The 19,189-nt window shown below is 44.3% G+C and overlaps 1 protein-coding gene across 1 annotated transcript; it reads left to right on the forward strand.

The window, feature by feature from the left end:
• Positions 1-2,670: 2,670 nt before the first annotated feature.
• Positions 2,671-7,048, forward strand: LOC130553019 (uncharacterized). Its single transcript, XM_057331756.1, has 3 exons — positions 2,671-2,956; positions 3,162-5,953; positions 5,996-7,048. Exons 1-3 carry the CDS (start codon positions 2,699-2,701, stop codon positions 7,035-7,037), a joined length of 4,092 nt encoding a protein of 1,363 aa, XP_057187739.1. The 5' UTR covers positions 2,671-2,698; the 3' UTR covers positions 7,038-7,048.
• Positions 7,049-19,189: the final 12,141 nt, after the last annotated feature.

The following is a 19,189-nucleotide window of genomic DNA, read 5'->3' on the forward strand; positions in this document are numbered from 1 at the left end:
TTCACATATTAAAAGCCAAGCTTTTAAATTTTTCTGTTGTTTCAAACGTTAAGGAGTAATCGTGTTAAATAATCGGGATCTCAACATTGGCCAAAATAATTGTGATTATGATTTTTGTCATAATCGAGCAGCCACTTATTACACACACAACACAGAAAGAACCGTTACATAAGCATAGGTAATATGTGTCAAAACCTCACTAACAACAATATACATAAACATATGAACACTGTTTTTGAAGTGCTAGCAAGCAATTATGACAAGCCATTAGCCAACCATTTAATTCACACATACATAAATCAATTGCTTTGACAACTTCATTTGCATACATTTACAGCCACTCATAAAATGACCAAGGTCACATCGGCTCATGAGACCAGCTACACAATCAATGCAAAAGATAAAATAATGAGAGGTAATAAAAACAGAAGATGAACAGAGCAGTAATGAGATGAGCACAGTCTCGGAATGCATCATTAACCTCATGCTGTGCTTTTACCCATCAGTACAACTTTCTTCCTCATTCCCCAAATGAACCGACAGCATCTTCATTTGCTGATACACACTCAAGTGGACACAGACAGACTTATTTCCCAAGAGAAAGGAATTCTGAGGCTGAGCTGAGGAGCAATAACATTTGAGGGTGATCCTGTTTATATCTGGGACAAAAATCTCTGCTATGGGTTTGTTTTTGACATGTGCACTTGCATTAACAAGAAGAGAGAGTGAACGAAGACACAAAAAGACAAATATAGGGATGGATGGGAGAGAAAAGGAAAATCATAAATAATTAATGATGAGAGCAGGAAAGAAGGAAGGAGAATGACATGAGGACAATTGGTCAAAACAATAGCGCCTTTCACAAAGTAATCCAGTTAAATTACACAGTAAATCCACAAATTTACACAATGGTGTTCCAACTGTGTTAGGATATTATTCACACATCAAAAATGGCAAAAATTCTGGCAAACTCGATGTCAATAACAGAGTTTCCTCTAAATCAGGGGTCTTTAACGTTTTTCAGGGCAAGGACCCCTTAGATGAGAGATGCATGGAGCAGGGACCCCTTATAGTAAATGTGTAAATGGAGCTATTTAAATAGAAACAACCCTGTTGTCACAGCAATATTATGTTAAGACATTACATTAGAACTATTGTGTTATTGTTGCACATAGGCTAAATACTTTTCTGTGCATTATTTTTGTTTTTAATATAGATTGCTTGATTATTTTAAGGGATTTGCAGCATCAATCACTTTCATTTTACTGTGAGATGGACAATTAAACATTTATTTGAATCTTAGTTTTTATTAAGGCTTCAATGAGATGACTGACCCTGGTTAATGGCACAAAGATTATTCTAGTGGAGGTAGGGGTTGTCTCTGGATGCGAAAGAAATCATTCTGTTGTAAAATCAGGCCGTTTTATTAAGTGTCATTCTTTTTTTCTGTGTGTTGCAGAATACACCGCTCTTTTATAATTCTGAGCTCCATTGTCTTTCTCGTGGATCAGCATTGTCCCGGCTGTTACATGAAAATTAACACGAGTTATTTTCTGCAGAGCATAGGAGAGGAGTAACATGATGCAACGAGTCTGCGTTATTTTCGGGACAACTTGTTTGATGTGCACCATCAGTACTACGCGGTGCGCGTTTCATTGACTTTAAACACGTATGATAGTTTTGTCAGAGTTTACAATGCAGAAGCGGTGTGGTGTCATTAGGCTGTCAAATTAGTGCTTTACAGCTTTAACAAATTTGAACAGAAGTTCAGAAACATATGAGAATGCACTTTATTTACACGCCACACCTTTCATGCGTACTTTTATCAGAAGGGAGACAGAGAATGCACTGTTCTAACTAGTGTTGTCAAAAGTACCGGTACTTCGGGTCCAAGTCGGTACCTAAAAATAAAAAAGTTGTCGGTACCTAATTTTCACAAGACCCGGTAGTACCGACGTACCGGGTCAACCGGGTACTGATGCTCTGTCTGACAGGTTGTCAGTCGGAAACTTTTCATAGACGCAATAAGACGTGATGAGCGGATAAGCGCGGCTCCGATCCACAAGAGATGCGCACAGAAATACTTCAGATTAAAGTCATATCACGAAGAAAACGAACAGAGTTTTGTGGTGAAACGAGGAAGCATCCGGATTTAAGTTAACAAGTTCAAGCGGTAAGTTTCAAATTCTGTTCGCGTTTGCATTATGAATGTTGTAGCATATGTTAAGTTAAAGGTTACGTTAAAACAAACGTCCCTGTTTGCGTGTTAATTTGTTAGCGCCAATGCTAATCCAGTCAAGTGTCCTTATTAACCATTTAATGCTTTTATAACTGTAATGGAGTAAAATAAATGGGAGGACAGGATGGGGTTTACAGTACCTATTTTATTTAGGCCTATCATACTAACTGCATGACTAGCAATGTGTATGTCTTGTCATGAACTCGGGTGAGGTGAGAGACAAAGGACCCAAGTGCAGACAGGGACGTAAGGGGTTAACAAGACTTTTAATAAATAATTAACAAAACTCAAAACAAAGACCCACGTGGGGGTAAACATAACAAAAAGAGAAACAAGAACAAGATTAACTAAACTGACAAGACTAAACTAATAACACAACGAATAGGAACACTACAAACTAGACTAACTGACTAACTAACTAACATGTGGCGAGTCCCCCATTGCACAATCAACGTCGCCATGGAAACGCCGGCAATCAGAGACACACACCTGCCGGTCGTCAGCACCTGTTCCCAATACACGAAGAGGCATAAAAGCCAGGGAACAGGAGAAGAGGGGGAGATACAACTCCACATGAATCGACTGCTAACGTTGTGTGTTTTCTCCCCTCGTAGAGACCGACGGCTGACGACCGGACATATTCCACGAGCACCCCGGGAACTCACGAACACAAGGGACGGAACACGGAAGCACCACATTCTTGGACACACATTTCATGTTTGTTGCACTGTCCACTAATAAATCACCCTCTGGGGCTTTTGTGAAACTCGTCTGTGTCCGTATCGTTGCTTTCCTCGCCACAGTTGGTGGAGAATGCGGGCAATGTAAACAAGCAACGATACGGCAGTATTTCACTTTCCCCTTTGTTTGTTTTGTTTTTTGGCAGTACCCGGAAGTCACGCTCTCTCTCTCTCCCGCCTAGGCGATCGTGATGGAAGAGATTATTCGCCGGCTAACGGAGCTCACCGCTCGACAGATGCAGTTCTCTGAGCAGCTCTCCCGAAGACAGGACGCAACGGAGCAAATGATAGCGGCGACCGCGGCAGCGCGAATCCCATTACCGGACGCACGGTCGACAGCCCACTTCCATCTCACCAAGCTCAGCGATCAGGATGACGTAGAGGCCTACCTACACATCTTTGAGGTCATCGCCACCCGGGAAGCCTGGGACAAGTCGGAATGGGCCCGGATACTGGCACCTTTTCTCACCGGCGAAGCCCAACGGGCGTACTACTCCCTCCAAGCTCTGGCCAGTGAGGACTATGAGGCGCTCAAGAGAGAAATCCTTGCTCAAGTTGGATTGTCCCCAGTGACCGCGGCACAACAGTTCCAGGAGTGGATGTACAACAAGGCTGCGCCTATCCGAGCCCAAGTAGCCCAGTTGACACGCTTGACCCACCTCTGGCTGCTAACCGGGGAGCCTACAGCCTCCCAAGTCGCTGAGAAGGTGATGCTCGACCGTCTCCTGCGAGCGCTGCCCCGGCGTCTCCGGGGACCTGTGGGTATGAGCAACCCTTCCTCCCTCAGAGAACTTGTCGAGTCGGTCGAGTTGGCGGAGGCGTCCATTGCTCGCGATGCTGGAGAGAGAGCGATGACACAGCCCAGGAGGGTGAACCGGCCATGGCGGCCACCGGAGGGCACCTCTCAGCCAGTAGGCAGACCAGCCGTTTCCTCTCTCCAAGACGAACCAATGCCGACAGAACCCACGCCTGCAGCACCCAGGGCTTGGCTCGCCGGCTGTGGCGTACATCGGAGGATTCCCTCTGGAGCCCCAGAAAGGAGGATCAGGTTAGACGGCCAAGCGGTCACAGCAGTGTTGGATTCGGGGAGTTCGGTGACACTGGTGCAATCTTCAGTCATCCGACATCGAGGGAAGATCATGATCCCCATCACCTGTGTCCATGGAGACACCCGCAGCGTACCGGCCAGGCGAGTCACCATCTCTGCTGGACCAGGAGCCTGGCCACTGGAAGTGGGGATCGTGGAGGACCTCCCCGTACCAGTACTACTCGGGAGAGACTGGCCGGGTTTTGACCAGCTGCTGACACCCTCGAGAGAACCGGCAGAGAGAGGAAACGGCCGCCGACGACGGAGACCGGCGCGGCCAAGAAACCCCCGACCCGTCATGCTGGCCACAGATAGCGAGAGAGAGGGTGAGTGCCGATCATCTTCCTCTAATCTTTTCAAAGATCTATTCCAACAGATAACCACCGGAGGATCATTCGGAAGAGAACAGAGAGAGGACGAGCGGTTAAAGAACTGTTGGGGCCAAGTGCGGATCGTAGAGGAGGACGTCCGCCAGCCAGCCCCACACCCCACCCCTCACTTCGTCATCAAGAACGGTCTGCTTTACTGCGCTGCCCAGAGGCGGGGGGAGGAAAAACTGCTACTGGTAGTCCCACAGCGAAAGACAACCACCATTTTGGAACTGGCCCACACCCACCCAATGGCAGGACACCTGGGAGCCGCCAATACTGCCCAGCGGATTCGGGACCGTTTTCACTGGCCAGGACTCGAAGCCGAAGTGAAGCGATACTGCCAGAGCTGTCCCACCTGCCAGCGGAAGTCCCCAAACCGGCCTCCCCCTAGCCCTCTCATTCCCCTTCCCATCATAGAGGTGCCCTTCAACCGCATTGGGATGGATCTGGTAGGACCGTTGCCGAAGTCTGCCCAGGGCCACGAACACATCTTGGTCATCGTAGATTACGCCACGAGGTATCCTGAGGCACTACCCCTGCGGAAGGCCACTTCGAAGAACATCGCTAAGGAACTCTTTCTCCTGTTCAGCCGAGTGGGAATCCCCTCAGAGATCGTGACTGACCAGGGGACACCGTTTATGTCCCGGCTGATGACCGACCTCTGTCACCTCCTCAAGGTGAAGCAACTCAAGACATCGGTCTACCATCCCCAAACCGATGGACTGGTCGAAAGATTTAATCAAACTTTAAAGAGGATGCTTCGACGTGTGGTGACAGAGGATGGGCGCGACTGGGACTTAATGCTGCCGTACGTGCTCTTTGGCTTCCGAGAGGTTCCCCAGGCCTCCACTGGATTCACGCCATTTGAACTTCTTTTCGGCAGACAACCCAGGGGTCTGTTAGATGTGTCTCGAGAGGCCTGGGAACAACAGCCGGCTCCCCATCGAAGCGTCATCGAGCACGTGCGGGAGATGAGGGACAGGATCGATCGAGTGATGCCCCTGGTACGGGAACATCTGGCCGAAGCCCAGCGCGCCCAAAGACAGCTGTATGACCGGCCCGCCCAACCTCGGGAGTTTCACCCAGGAGACCGGGTGTTGATCCTCACGCCAACAGCCACCTCCAAATTCCTGGCAGCCTGGAAAGGACCATGTACCATCATTGAGAAGGTAGGGCCGGTCAACTATCGGGTCTGCCAGCCGGGACGACGCCTGGAGGAACAGCTGTATCATGTCAACCTACTAAAAAAATGGATCGCCCCACCGGAACAAATGGCTGCCTTCGCCGACAAGGAACCTCCGGTGGTCCAGATGGGAGAACAGCTGTCCCCCGTGCAGAGGACGGAGCTTGATTCCCTGGTCAGTCAGTTCCGTGACGTCTTTTGCGATAAGCCCGGGCAGACCAGGATCATATATCACGATATCCGTACTCCACCAGGCGTTGTGGTCCGGCAACACCCCTACCGGGTCCCGGAAACTCGTCGACTGGCTATTGAGGAAGAGATTGCCAGGATGAGGTAACTACAGGTCATAGAACCCTCCCGTAGCCCATGGTCCAGCCCCATCTTCATGGTTCCTAAGCCGGATGGCACTCTCCGCTTCTGCAATGACTTCCGGAAGCTGAACGAGGTGTCCAGCTTCGACGGGTACCCCATGCCCCGAGTGGATGAGCTCTTGGATAGGCTGGGAAGGGCCCGCTTCATATCCACGCTGGACTTGACAAAAGGATACTGGCAGGTCCCCCTGAGCCCGGAATCCCAAGAAAAGACTGCCTTCAGCACACCGTCGGGCCATTGGCAATACCGGGTGCTGCCGTTCGGGCTCCATGGGGCGCCTGCCACGTTCCAAAGGATGATGGACATCCTCCTGCGGCCACATCAGGAATACGCAGCGGCCTATATTGATGATTTAGTCATCCACTCGGAGAGCTGGGGAGAACATCTTGATAGATTGCGGAGAGTGCTCAGGGTCTTTAGGAAAGCAGGACTAACGGCGAACCCAAAGAAGTGCCAGCTGGGTCTCGCCGAGGCACAGTACCTGGGTTTCCGGATTGGCAGAGGTCTGATACACCCCCAGAGCAAGAAGGTGGATGCCATCCGGAATGCGCCAAAACCCGCCAACAAAACCCAGGTACGTGCCTTCTTGGGGCTGGCAGGCTACTATAGGTGTTTCATTCCGAATTTCTCTTCTCTAGCCAGTCCCCTGACCGACCTGACCAAAAAGGGGCAGCCCGAAAAGACGAAGTGGACCCCAGAGACAGAGACCGCCTTTCAGAGGCTGAAGCAAGCACTATCGTCCTCCCCGGTGCTGCACGCCCCAGACTTCGGCTGCCCCTTCATCCTCCAGACGGATGCTTCCGACACCGGCCTGGGTGCAGTTCTCTCCCAGATCCAGGAGGGAGAGGAGCACCCGGTCGTATTCATCAGCCGGAAGCTCACCCCTGCCGAGTCCCGATATGCCACGGTGGAAAAGGAGGCCCTGGCCATAAAGTGGGCAGTCCTGGAGCTCCGCTACTACCTGCTAGGACGGAGTTTCTCCTTGGTCACCGATCACACCCCCTACAATGGATGTCCAAAGCGAAGGAGACCAACGCACGAGTGACCAGGTGGTTCCTAGCGCTCCAGGACTTCCACTTTAAGGTAGTTCATCGGGCCGGGACCGCCCACGGCAATGCCGACGGTCTGTCGAGGATGTGGTCAGGTTGGACATCTTGGTCAGGGACATCCCCCCCTCCTCCCCGACTTACGACCCGTTCGTCGGACAGGACCCCCCACCGTACCCGGACGACGCTTTGGGGGGGGAGTGTGGCGAGTCCCCCTTGCACAATCAACGTCGCCATGGAAACGCCGGCAATCAGAGACACACACCTGCCGGTCGTCAGCACCTGTTCCCAATACACGAAAAGGCATAAAAGCCAGGGAACAGGAGAAGAGGGGGAGATACAACTCCACATGAATCGACTGCTAACGTTGTGTGTTTTCTCCCCTCGTAGAGACCGACGGCTGACGACCGGACATATTCCACGAGCACCCCGGGAACTCACGAACACAAGGGACGGAACACGGAAGCACCACATTCTTGGACACACATTTCATGTTTGTTGCACTGTCCACTAATAAATCACCCTCTGGGGCTTTTGTGAAACTCGTCTGTGTCCGTATCGTTGCTTTGCTCGCCACAGTTGGCTACAGTGTATAGACCCCCTGGTCCCTACATTGATTTTCTGAAAGAGTTTGCTGACTTCCTATCGGACCTATTGGTTAACGTTGATAAATACTAATTGTCGGAGACTTTAATATCCACGTAGATAGTGCTAACGATGCATTAGCAGTGGCGTTTACAGAGCTATTACACTTTTTGGAGTAACACAACACATCAAAGGACCCACTCATCGATTTAATCATACACTAGACTTGATTATATCTCACGGAGCCGATCTAACCAATATAGATATTATACCTCAAAGCGACGATGTCACTGATCACTATCTTATAACATGTACACTGCGCACTGCAGAAATCAGCCGTTTAACTCGTTATCGACAGGGTAGAACAATTACCTCGACTACTAAAGATAGTTTCGCAAAGAGCTTGCCAGATCTGACTCCTTTAATAACCATACCAATAAATACAGAATCGCTCGATGACATGACCAGCAAATTGGGCACTATTTTCTCTAATACATTAGAAGCTGTCGCACCTATGAAGTCAAAAAAGATTAATGAGAAAAACGCAGCACCATGGTACAATAGCACCACTCGCGCCCTTAAAAGAGAAACACGTAAACTGGAGCGCAAATGGAAACAAACCCAATTAGAGGTCTTTAAAATTGCGTGGAAAGAGAGTGCAAACTGTTATAAAAAGGCACTAAAAGCAGCAAAGGCTGAGCACCTCCGTAACCTCATAGAAACTAACAAAAACAATCCAAGGTTTTTATTTAGTACAGTTGCTAAACTAACAAATAAACAGACTTCACCTGACCTGGGTATTCCGCCGCACCTTGGTAGCAATGATTTCATGAATTTTTTTACAGAGAAAATCGAAAACATACGAGACAAAATAGTAAAAACTCAACCTCCAAGTCTGTCCTATAAATTAGTACCAACCATCGCCCCAAAAGAAAGGCTACAGTGTTTTTCACCTATAAAACAGGAAGATTTAATTAAACTTATTGCAACATCTAAACCTACAACTTGCTTATTAGACCCCATACCAACTAAATTATTAAAAGAGTTATTACCCGTTGCAATTGAGCCCATTTATAACATTATCAACTCGTCAATTAATCTAGGCCATGTCCCAGGACCCTTTAAACTGGCCGTCATTAAGCCTCTTATCAAGAAACCAAACTTAGACCCCAATGAACTAGGAAACTATAGACCGATTTCAAATCTCCCTTACCTGTCTAAAATACTAGAAAAAGTAGTGTCCACTCAGTTGTGCTCTTTCTTACAAAATAATGACATACACGAAAAATTCCAGTCAGGCTTTAGACCGCATCATAGTACTGAAACTGCGCTCGTTAAAATTACAAACGACCTGCTTATAGCATCAGATAAAGGTAACATCTCACTCCTAGTCCTGCTTGACCTTAGTGCTGCGTTCGATACTGTAGACCATAAAATACTTCTAGATCGCTTACACAATTATACCGGTATTCAGGGACAGGCACTACAATGGTTCAGATCTTACTTATCAGACAGACATCAATTTGTCCATTTAAATGGGGAATCATCAAATCTAACGCAAGTAAATTATGGATTACCTCAGGGATCGGTTTTAGGACCCTTGCTATTCTCCATATACATGCTGCCCCTTGGAAACATTATTAGAAAACATGGAATTAGCTTCCACTGTTATGCAGATGATACTCAGCTATATATCTCATCAAGACCAGATGATTCCTTCCAACTATCCAAATTGGCAGAGTGCATCGACGATATAAAGCATTGGATGACTTGTAATTTCCTTCTTTTAAATTCTAATAAAACAGAAATATTACTTATCGGACCAAAGACAGTGAGCAGATATGTAGCCTCAAATTACTGTTACTCCAACAAATACAGTTAAAGACCTTGGCGTTATATTAGACAGCAACCTGTCATTTAAAAATCACATCTCAAATGTCACAAAAACAGCCTTCTTCCACCTTAGAAATGTTGCCAAATTGCGAAATATTTTATGTGTGGCTGATGCAGAGAAGCTTATTCATGCATTTGTGACCTCAAGACTTGACTACTGTAATGCACTGCTTAGTGGTTGTCCTGCAGCATCAATAAACAAACTACAGTTAGTTCAGAATGCAGCTGCCAGAGTTCTAACCAGGTCCAGAAAATACGATCACATAACCCCAATGTTATCAACCCTTCACTGGTTACCCATTAAGTATCGTATTGACTTTAAAGTTCTTTTAATTACTTATAAAGCCTTAAACGGTTTAGCCCCTACCTACATAACAGAGCTTCTACCACACTACAACCCATCACGCTCTCTAAGATCTCAAAACTCCAGACTTTTGATAACACCTAGAATAACTAAATCCACCAAAGGGGGTAGAGCTTTCTCATACGTAGCACCTAAACTCTGGAATAGCCTCCCCGATACTATTCGAGGGTCAGACACACTCTCCCAATTTAAATCTAGATTAAAGACACATCTTTTCAGCCAAGCATTCACTAATACATAGCTAATGAACAGCAGCTACGCTAATTATTCTCTTTCTGTTTCTGCCCTCGCCTCGGGATGCCCATCCCGAGGTAGGGAGAGATTCCGCCAGGCCCAGATGAACGTCATATGCCCATCCACAACTAGAGATTACGCCAGCTACATCGGAAAATCCCGTGCCATCCTCCTGCGAGAGCCTGCGGACTGACTGACCATCCAGCTCCATCCAAGGCAATTCCATCACCACCCAAGAAAAAGGCGACCATCTGGCCGGCCCAGCTCAGACAATTCCATCCCCAACCGAGAGCAAAGACGGACTACCTGTCACATAAATGCTAAATTTACAATACTTGGTATTTAATGCTAAACTTACATCACACGACAGCAGTTTGAAGTTATGGCTGCACTCAGTGACTTTGATTGGAGGTAGCTGGGTGGGTGTTGTAGGGAGTGGGGGGGCTTGTTGGTTGTGGTTCGGGGCGTTTCATTTGTTGGGACTGTGTGGGTCTGGTCTGGTTGGTCTTGTTTTGTGGTCGATGTCGGACAACAGAGGAATAAAGTTAATTATGCCATTACTACTTTTCCCTGGTTGTTCCTCTGTTGTCTGTTGTTGATCCGGAATGGGACCGGGTTGGACCTGCACGGTTTCGGCGGGTGGGGCTTCCTGGGTCGCGGCTCGTGGGCTCTCCCTGTTCTTCGTGGACGTTGCTCGGTGGCTTTGGTCGGGGTCACTGAGTGCAGCTATGACACGTCAGAGGAGATCTGGCCCTCCCGGCTGAGCCTGGTTTCTCCCGAGGTTTTTTTTTCTCCATTATTCATCATTGGAGTTTGGGTTCCTCGCCACAGCAGAGCAGTGCAGTGTTGGCTTGCTCACCGGGAGACTGCATTTATTTATTTATTTATTCATTTATTTATTAGATATTATTTATTATAATGATCTTGCTTGGTCTATAAACACCATGCACTGTGCTGTGTTTTACCTTTCTGTGTTTTTCTTATTTGCTCCTGTAAAGCTGCTTTGGAACAATGCACATTGTGAAAAGCGCTATATAAATAAAATTGAATTGAATTGAAAAGTTTCTTTGCGGAGAAAAAAGGTTCTTCAGATTATAAAAAGTAAGAAAGAGATGGTTCTTTAAATAACCTTTGCCTGAATGGTTCTTTTTGGAACCAAAAATACGTACAACACATGTACATTCTTCAAAACATTGTATTTTGTGTTAAACAGAACAAAGAAATTTATACAAATTTGGAACAACTTAAGAGTGGCTAAATGAAGACAGAATATTCATTTTTGGTTGAACTGTTCCTTTAAATTAATTGAAAATCCCTTTGCTCAAATTCATTCTGCATTTTGTATTTTCAAATTGATCGGTTATGTTCAGTCAACTTCAATTTTGAGCTATGTTGGTTATCACAGCTATCACATGGCTTTAGCAAACTTGGAATATGCAACGCGAGTCATATGAACTACGTCTACGGTTTTGTCCTAGATGGAGCTTTAATGTGTTCAACATTACGTTTTCTAAGAAAAGAAAATACAATATGGCAATAGAAAAAATAATCTGTCACTGCATAAAGTCTTAAATTTACTCTCAGGCTTTTAGCAATGTAAGGGTGAGAAAATAATAATAATAATTTTTTCTTTTTCTTAAAAAATGTTCTTTAAATAATAAAACAGGAGAGGTAAAAACCTGTTTTCACAACCTCTTTGAATTGAATGAATGTGTGTGTGTATGCGTGTCAGCTGAGCTCATTTCACCTATAATGACATGTAAAATGAAAGTGGCATAAAAAGGGCAACAGAGAGAAAAGCACGTCTCACACTTCTGTCAATCCATCAGTATTGTCTGACAGGAGAAGAGAGCGGATCTATCTTCATTCATCATATCACATCATTTACCCATAATTCCCCTCTCTCTGTCACCAGGACAAGAAGAGTGATGAAACAAAACACACAGGGCAGACCGTCCTCGTGACAGCAGCCATTTGTGTCCCGATGTTGAATGAGGCTTACAAGAAAACCCAAAACTATAAATCTTAAAAACCTTACAGTAGTCCACGGCAGATTCTTTATACATATGAGAAGTTATGAAGTAAGAAACAAACATGCTTCTGTAAAAGCAGTTCATTAAAAGCATCTCCCTCAGTCTCTTCCGAGCATAAATAAAGCCTGTACCAAACATCCAGAGCCTCATTAACATTTATTGTGTCTCGATAAAAGTTGCAAATTTAATTTGACAAACAGGGGGGAAATTAGACACGGCCCCCTGTGCATAACAAATATCAGCTTGTTTTCATTCATTCATTTATTTATGTATGTACTTATTTATTTATTTTCCACCCAGGTACTCAGGAAAACAACTCATTTTACAGTCAAATTTATGGTTGTTGGGCCACTGTTCAGGTTCAGAGGTGTACTACAATGAGGTAAGGTTTGCTTGTTCATTCAAAAAGAATATTAATTTGTGACTTGTTGTTCATCAACTTTTCTCACGACCGGGTATGAATTTTTTAAAAGTATGCAAAATTATAAAAAAAATCCTAAAATGCAAACTAAAAGAATTCTTTAAAATATCAGAATCTGTGATTTGATGGTTTAAATTTTGGCATTTCCTAAACTGCGTCACTCAATCTACCCAAATGTCCTACTTTTCCTGCTCCAAGTTTTAACATGTGAAACATGTTGTGAAACTCATGAAACTCATGTTGTCTTTACTGCATTAGGAGAGCAGACAGCCCATGGACCACAGTGGGCGATTGAGTGACAGGAGTGAGGTTTAAGGCCTGAAACCATACAATGTAAATCAACTGCTCTGTGGGGACAGCGCTAAAAAAATCTAAAAAACTGTGTAACTTCAGCAGGAGGCAAACGCACCCTGCAGAGTTACAAAGACGGATTCATTTTATGCGTACTCAGAGTGTGTGTGTGTGTGTGTGTGTGTGCGTGTGTGTGTGTGTGTGTGTGTGTGTGAGCGTGTGTGTATGTGTGGGAAGGGTAAACCCTACGGTATGGGGACAAAATGTCCCCACAAAGATGGCAATATCCAAAATCCTTGTCCTTGTCCTGAGACCATAATAGGAAGGCTAACAAGTAGAAGAAAGAAAATAAAAAATCTCAAATTGAAATATATAGAGAATGTTAAAAAAGAGAGTGATAGAGAAAAGAGGAACAAAGAAAAGAAGTTAGAAGGCGGCTTACTTGATGGGTTGAGTGTCAGGAGGGAATCATAAGAGATAATGACAGCGGTGCTGTGCTCTAACACACTTCAGCAGTCCCGTCAGCTTCTGATGGATGAGGTCTGTGCTCTTAACTATCCACTGGACTAACTCAAACACACACCACTGAAGTCACTGCACTGTTATGTGCCGCTCCTTTGCCATACGGATAGAACCATGCAACCAGGTCCAGCAGAGATTCTTTCTACAGATACAGACCCACAGCACCGGGCTGCACGGGGTTAAGTGCTGAAAGTCACATTGGTGGTAGCTCAAGTATTGCATCCCTTGGAGGCTTTGAACCGGTTACCTTTTGATTAAATTCCCTCTTAGGGCAACATAAAAGGTCATGTTGTCAAGAGTGGCGCAGCTGCTCTGTTACATGTAAAGAATGCATAAAGACTGTTAAAAAGCCAGTTTAGACCAGCATACATTTTTATATCTTGTGCCAAGATGGTTTATACCCTACCTGGGCATAGTGGTAGGGTGACCACCCGTCCCGCTTTGCGTTGTACCGCACAACATTTTCACCCCTTATCCCGCACGTCGCATATTGAGAAAATGTCCCGCATTTTCATCAGTCTGCTGGTTTTTAGTTGTCACATTAAGAAACACATTCTTTAACCCGAAACACACGTGAGACGATTGTTTGCACCATTGTTTATTTAACTACGTATTTAATAGCGCAGTGTCAAAAGCAGCAACCCGGTGCACTCCAGTGGCACAAACACAACTCTTTTTTAAAGCCTGTCTTTTATCCAATGTTTGAGAAGACGGCAGTGAATTCAGTCATTAAGAGGCTGCAACGTCTGTCAATAGATTGGGTGGCGATCCTCCCATGTCAACTTGCCGAATAAAAACTCACTAAAATATCGTAAACTGTGTAACTTTGAAACTGTGTTTAGCCTATAGGTTGTGGTTGGCATATTAAAATTATTTGCAAATCATTAAATCCATTATTTAACATTTATACATTTTAAAAGAGAAACTCTTTTTCATTACTTGTTTGTACTTTATTCCTTTAGTTTTCTCTTTTTGAGAAGATCTTCAAAGTTTACAAAATGATAACTCCATGTCTGTTCTGTGCTCAAAATTTAAAGAGACTGTCACGATTCTGCTTTATCTTGTCATGGATTTCTTGGTCTTGTGGCAGAGTCGTGGCAAAGCCTTATGTTTAGTGTGAGAAGCCATGGGGTGTTTACCTTTTTGCCATTCCATGTGCTTTCGCGTGTCTTGTCATTGGCCCCGCCCCTCTCGTTTCATGTATTGCTTCCCTGCCATGTCTTATGTTTCCCACCTGCCCTGTGTCATTATCCCTCGTTTGTCTTGCCTTTAAAATGCCCTCATGTTTCTTTGTCCTGTGCTCGTGGATTGTACGTGTACCTTGTGTTTACCGGTATATGCTTATCGTGCTTGTGTGCCAATTTATCAATCCTGTACTTACCCTTGTGTCCGTTGGATCTTGTGAGTGTTTCCCGTTTGCCTTTTGTTAATTCATCGTGTCCCGTATTAGATTTAGTTCTGTTTCTTGCCCCTTCGTGGGAAGTGTTTTGTTTTGATTTCTTGTTTTCTTCCCGTGTTAGTTCCTGTTTTGTTTTGCACCCCATCGTGGGTTTTTGTTTTGAATTATTAAAGTCTTGTTTTGTTAACCCCTTCACGGCTGCCTGCATCTGGGTTCTTCCACACCATCCGTGACAGATTCCACGAGACAGATCCGTACCCAGTAGGCAGCATGAGCACCGGGCGGTCCCACCTAGCTCGCCTCCTCTGCGGACTTCACCAGGGGAGCGAGAGCGTGGACAAGTATGTGGTGAGGTTCCTGGATGTCGCTGAGAATGGCGTCTTAAGGGAGGAGGAACTCGCGGTGCTATTCAACTCCGGTCTCAGGAATCCACTCTCGAGGGCGGAGATGAGGGCGTTGAGGCCGCTGTCCCAGCCGGTGCAGCAGCCGGCATCCCAGCCAGCGTCAAGCCCTCTCCAGCCGGCCTTCCTGCCGGCGTCAAGCCCTGTCCAGCCGGCCTTCCTGCCGGCGTCAAGCCCTGTCCAGCCGGCCTTCCTGCCGGCGTCAAGCCCTGTCCAGCCGGCCTTCCAGCCGGCATCAAGCCCTGTCCAGCCTGCCTTCCAGCCGGTGCAGTAGCCAGCCTACCAGCCGGCCTTCCAGCCGGTCCCCAGCCCTGTGCGGCTGGCCTTCCAGCCGGCGCCCAGCCTTGTCCTGCCGACATTCCAGTCGGCGGTTCCCCCCAGGAATTCCCCTACAAAGTCACCCAGGACTTCGCGCCCTCGAGCACAGCCGGGGACAAGAACTATTCCCCCTAAGACTGTCTCTTCCCGTCCCAACCCCTTTGGACTTAACCATGTGAACCCTTGTCTGTCCCCACCCCCCCTCCCATGTCTGTAGTTTTTGTTGTCTCACCCCAGCCCCGTTTTCATTTTGTCATGTTTACCGTTGGTTATGTTGTCGATATGTATTTGGATCTTGTCTGTCACCCAGTCGGTCTTATCTCGTTAGTCTACCCCTTGGTGAGCACCCGGAGGTGCCCATTAAAGGGGGGGGGCTTCTGTCACGATTCTGCTTTATCTTGTCATGGATTTCTTGGTCTTGTGGCAGAGTCGTGGCAAAGCCTTATGTTTCGTGTGAGAAGCCATGGGGTGTTTACCTTTTTGACATTCCATGTGCTTTCTCGTGTCTTGTCATTGGCCCCGCCCCTCTCGTTTCATGTATTGCTTCCCTGCCGTGTCTTATGTTTCCCACCTGCCCTGTGTCATTATCCCTCGTTTGTCTTGCCTTTAAAATGCCCTCATATTTCTTTGTCCTGTGCTCGTGGATTGTACGTGTACCTTGTGTTTACCGGTATATGCTTATCGTGCTTGTGTGCCAATTTTTCGTTCCTGTACTTACCCTTGTGTCCGTTGGATCTTGTGAGTGTTTCCCGTTTGCCTTTTGTTAATTCATCGTGTCCCGTTTTAGATTTAGTTCTGTTTCTTGCCCCCTCGTGGGAAGTGTTTTGTTTTGATTTCTTGTTTTCTTCCCGTGTTCTTAGTTCCTGTTTTGTTTTGCACCCCATCGTGGGTTTTTGTTTTGAATTATTAAAGTCTTGTTTTGTTAACCCCTTCACGCCTGCCTGCATTTGGGTTCTTCTTCCTGACATCCGTGACAGAGACAGCGAACCTTAAATTGAAATCACCAAAAAAACGTTTTATCTATGCCTTAATTATGTTGTAGTTAGACTAAATAACAATTTATTTTTATATGTTAAAAATTTATATAAAAATGTTTTCATTACATTATTATATCACAGTTTCGGGCTACCTTTCAATGGTGCCCCACACAAACGGATTACCTGTCCAACATTTGGTTTGTTGGGTGGTGGTCACCCTAGATGGTGGTCACCCTAGATAGTGATTAACCAAGAAAGTCTTGTCTAGAAGCTAAGCTTTGGAACACCAGAACACTTGGATAAGAACAAACTGAAAAGTAAATCTCTATTGTAGATGTCAAATTTAATTTGCGCTTAACATTTACAAGCAAACACTGACATTTTGCATAATTTGTGACATGGTAGACAGATATATCACTTTGATCCACCATTGGCTGATAAATCTTTATGTTCAGCCACCACATATCACATTATTAGCACTTTGTTTCTTAAGAAAAGCCATTCATATGTGCAGTTAGCGTAATAACTGCTTTGCATCTGTATCGTGCTGTTATTTAATATGTTGTGTTACTTGCTCAAAAGGCCTAAACATCTGTATATGTGTAATGTAAATATAGTTATCAAAACATTTTGAAATTAAAATAAAACCACAACACATGCTATTATTGCAAAATAATACCCCAAAATGTACATTTTTAATGAATGTAGTCGATAGTCTTGCATACTGCCGGAAATGGCGCTAATTTAGTAAATGTTTCGTATTTGAGGAAGGGACAAACGACATTTGTCATATGGGATGGAGGATGTTGCACTAAAATGTGGTCAAATGGTTTTATAACAGTGTCATGAATATTTTTTTTGACCTCAAGAACAGTGGTAAGAATGAACATGTTTATGACAGATTCATGACAGGTTATGTTGTCTTGGTAATGTCAAATTGTCATGACAAAGACACTGACAGGTTATGATGTATTTCTTTATGTCAAGTTGTTATAACAAACTCAAACAATGTCATCTTTGCATTAAAAATGACATAAATCAGCGAATGACACTTAATGACAGTTGTCATAAACATGCATAAAATCTCCTTTATATTCATGACGTGTCATGTCATGATTATGAAGGTGTCATGTCAGTCTTATGAACACCCCTTCAAATAAAGTGTTACCCAAACTTGTTTTCTTCTTAGCGATGGCCTGCTACAGCACCTCTGATGGATAACTTTTAAGGCGATTTTCTCAATTTTTTGATTTTCAAATAGTTGCATCTCGGCCAAGTATTCTCCTATCCTAACAAGTCATAAATCAATGGAAAGCTTTATTCAGCTTTCAGATGATGTATAAATCTCAATTGACCCATACGACTGGTTTTGTGGTCCTTTGTCACATTTAGTTATTACAGCATAATATTTGAAATAGGAACATCATGCCCTCTGGAGGAAGAATCCCAACTGTAGTCTAAAATTTTTTTTGGGGGGGAAATAATCCAGTTGGATTATTTTAAAGGCATTTTCACTTCATGAGTGTGTTTTCTGACAACCTGTGTTATATACAAATACTTTCATTCAAGAAAAATATTATCATTTGTAAAAAAATGCATTCAAAATGCATTCAAAATTCACTATGGTGAAATTATTATTCCATATATTTTGAATTGCATGCACAGTTTTTTAGTGTAGTGCAGTATGTTTAACCTGATAATTTAAAATATTTTTGTGGCATCAATTTTGAGAATTTAATATAAAAGGATATTTTAAATATTTATTGAGCTAAATTGATGGTGAGATTTTTATTTCAATGTAACCCACTTAAGATTAATAAGATATAAAAAAAAACACTCATAGTCAATACATCTCCAATTCATATAATCTTTTACATGTTTGAATTTAGATTAAATGTTAAAATTAAAAAAGAGCATAGCCATTCAATAAATTAGTTGAAATTACATTTAGTGCAATCTCTGATTAAGAGGAAAATTAAAGGTGTGAGGACATCTCACCGTTGGCGGTGTCTTGTCTTATCTTACCTTCCTAATATTTTCCTGCCAGAGTATATTTTCACTAAACAGAATATCTGCTTAAATCCATTTATTTGCACATTTTAAAACCTATACATCACCGCAATACTTTGCAAATATGCATTATCCAAATATGCATATGCACTCACCTCATTAATTTATAATGTTGAACACCCACATGCTTGGCTCATTTGTACATGGCCCCTAAAAGTAAACTGTCTATATTTATTGTGTCACGTTGTGAAAGGTTATATTTATTACCTGTGTCTGCTGGTCATGAGTGTTAAATGTTGGCCTTGTAAAGACCTGTTATACGTTCGATGTTTCCACTTTGTGGCTCAGGAGACGCATGCAGTTTTCATTTCTTCTTGTGCAATAAAGGAAAAAAATTACAAACCCTTTGACTTGACTCAGTTTTCAACGTTTTTCTATATTCAGTTAGAGATTGGCTGGTGATAAGAACAACTGGCCTTTGTGTGCTCTAAAGGTAATCTTGATAAGCAGTTGTTGGTTGTTGAAATGATTGTCTAACTAAAGCATTCTTTCTGTTGTGATGAAAACAGATTTGGCCGAACACTCTCAAGGGATTGATCTCACTCCAGCTGAATGTGTGATATTTTCAAGTTGTTTACAACACAGGCTGCTAAATATGTTGAGGCGCAGACAAGTTTCCCACTTTGACAAGAGTGCTGCAAAA

This window comes from Triplophysa rosa, linkage group LG4 (assembly GCF_024868665.1).
Source record: "Triplophysa rosa linkage group LG4, Trosa_1v2, whole genome shotgun sequence".
Taxonomy (NCBI): Eukaryota; Metazoa; Chordata; class Actinopteri; order Cypriniformes; family Nemacheilidae; genus Triplophysa; species Triplophysa rosa.

Coding starts and splice junctions, on each gene's coding strand:
- LOC130553019 (XM_057331756.1), top strand. CDS start 2,699: ATGGAAACGCCGGCAATCAGAGACACACACCTGCCGGTCGTCAGCACC. Junction 2,957..3,161: donor TTCTTGGACACACATTTCAT/GTTTGTTGCACT, acceptor TCTCCCGCCTAG/GCGATCGTGATGGAAGAGAT. Junction 5,954..5,995: donor GAAGAGATTGCCAGGATGAG/GTAACTACAGGT, acceptor CCCATGGTCCAG/CCCCATCTTCATGGTTCCTA.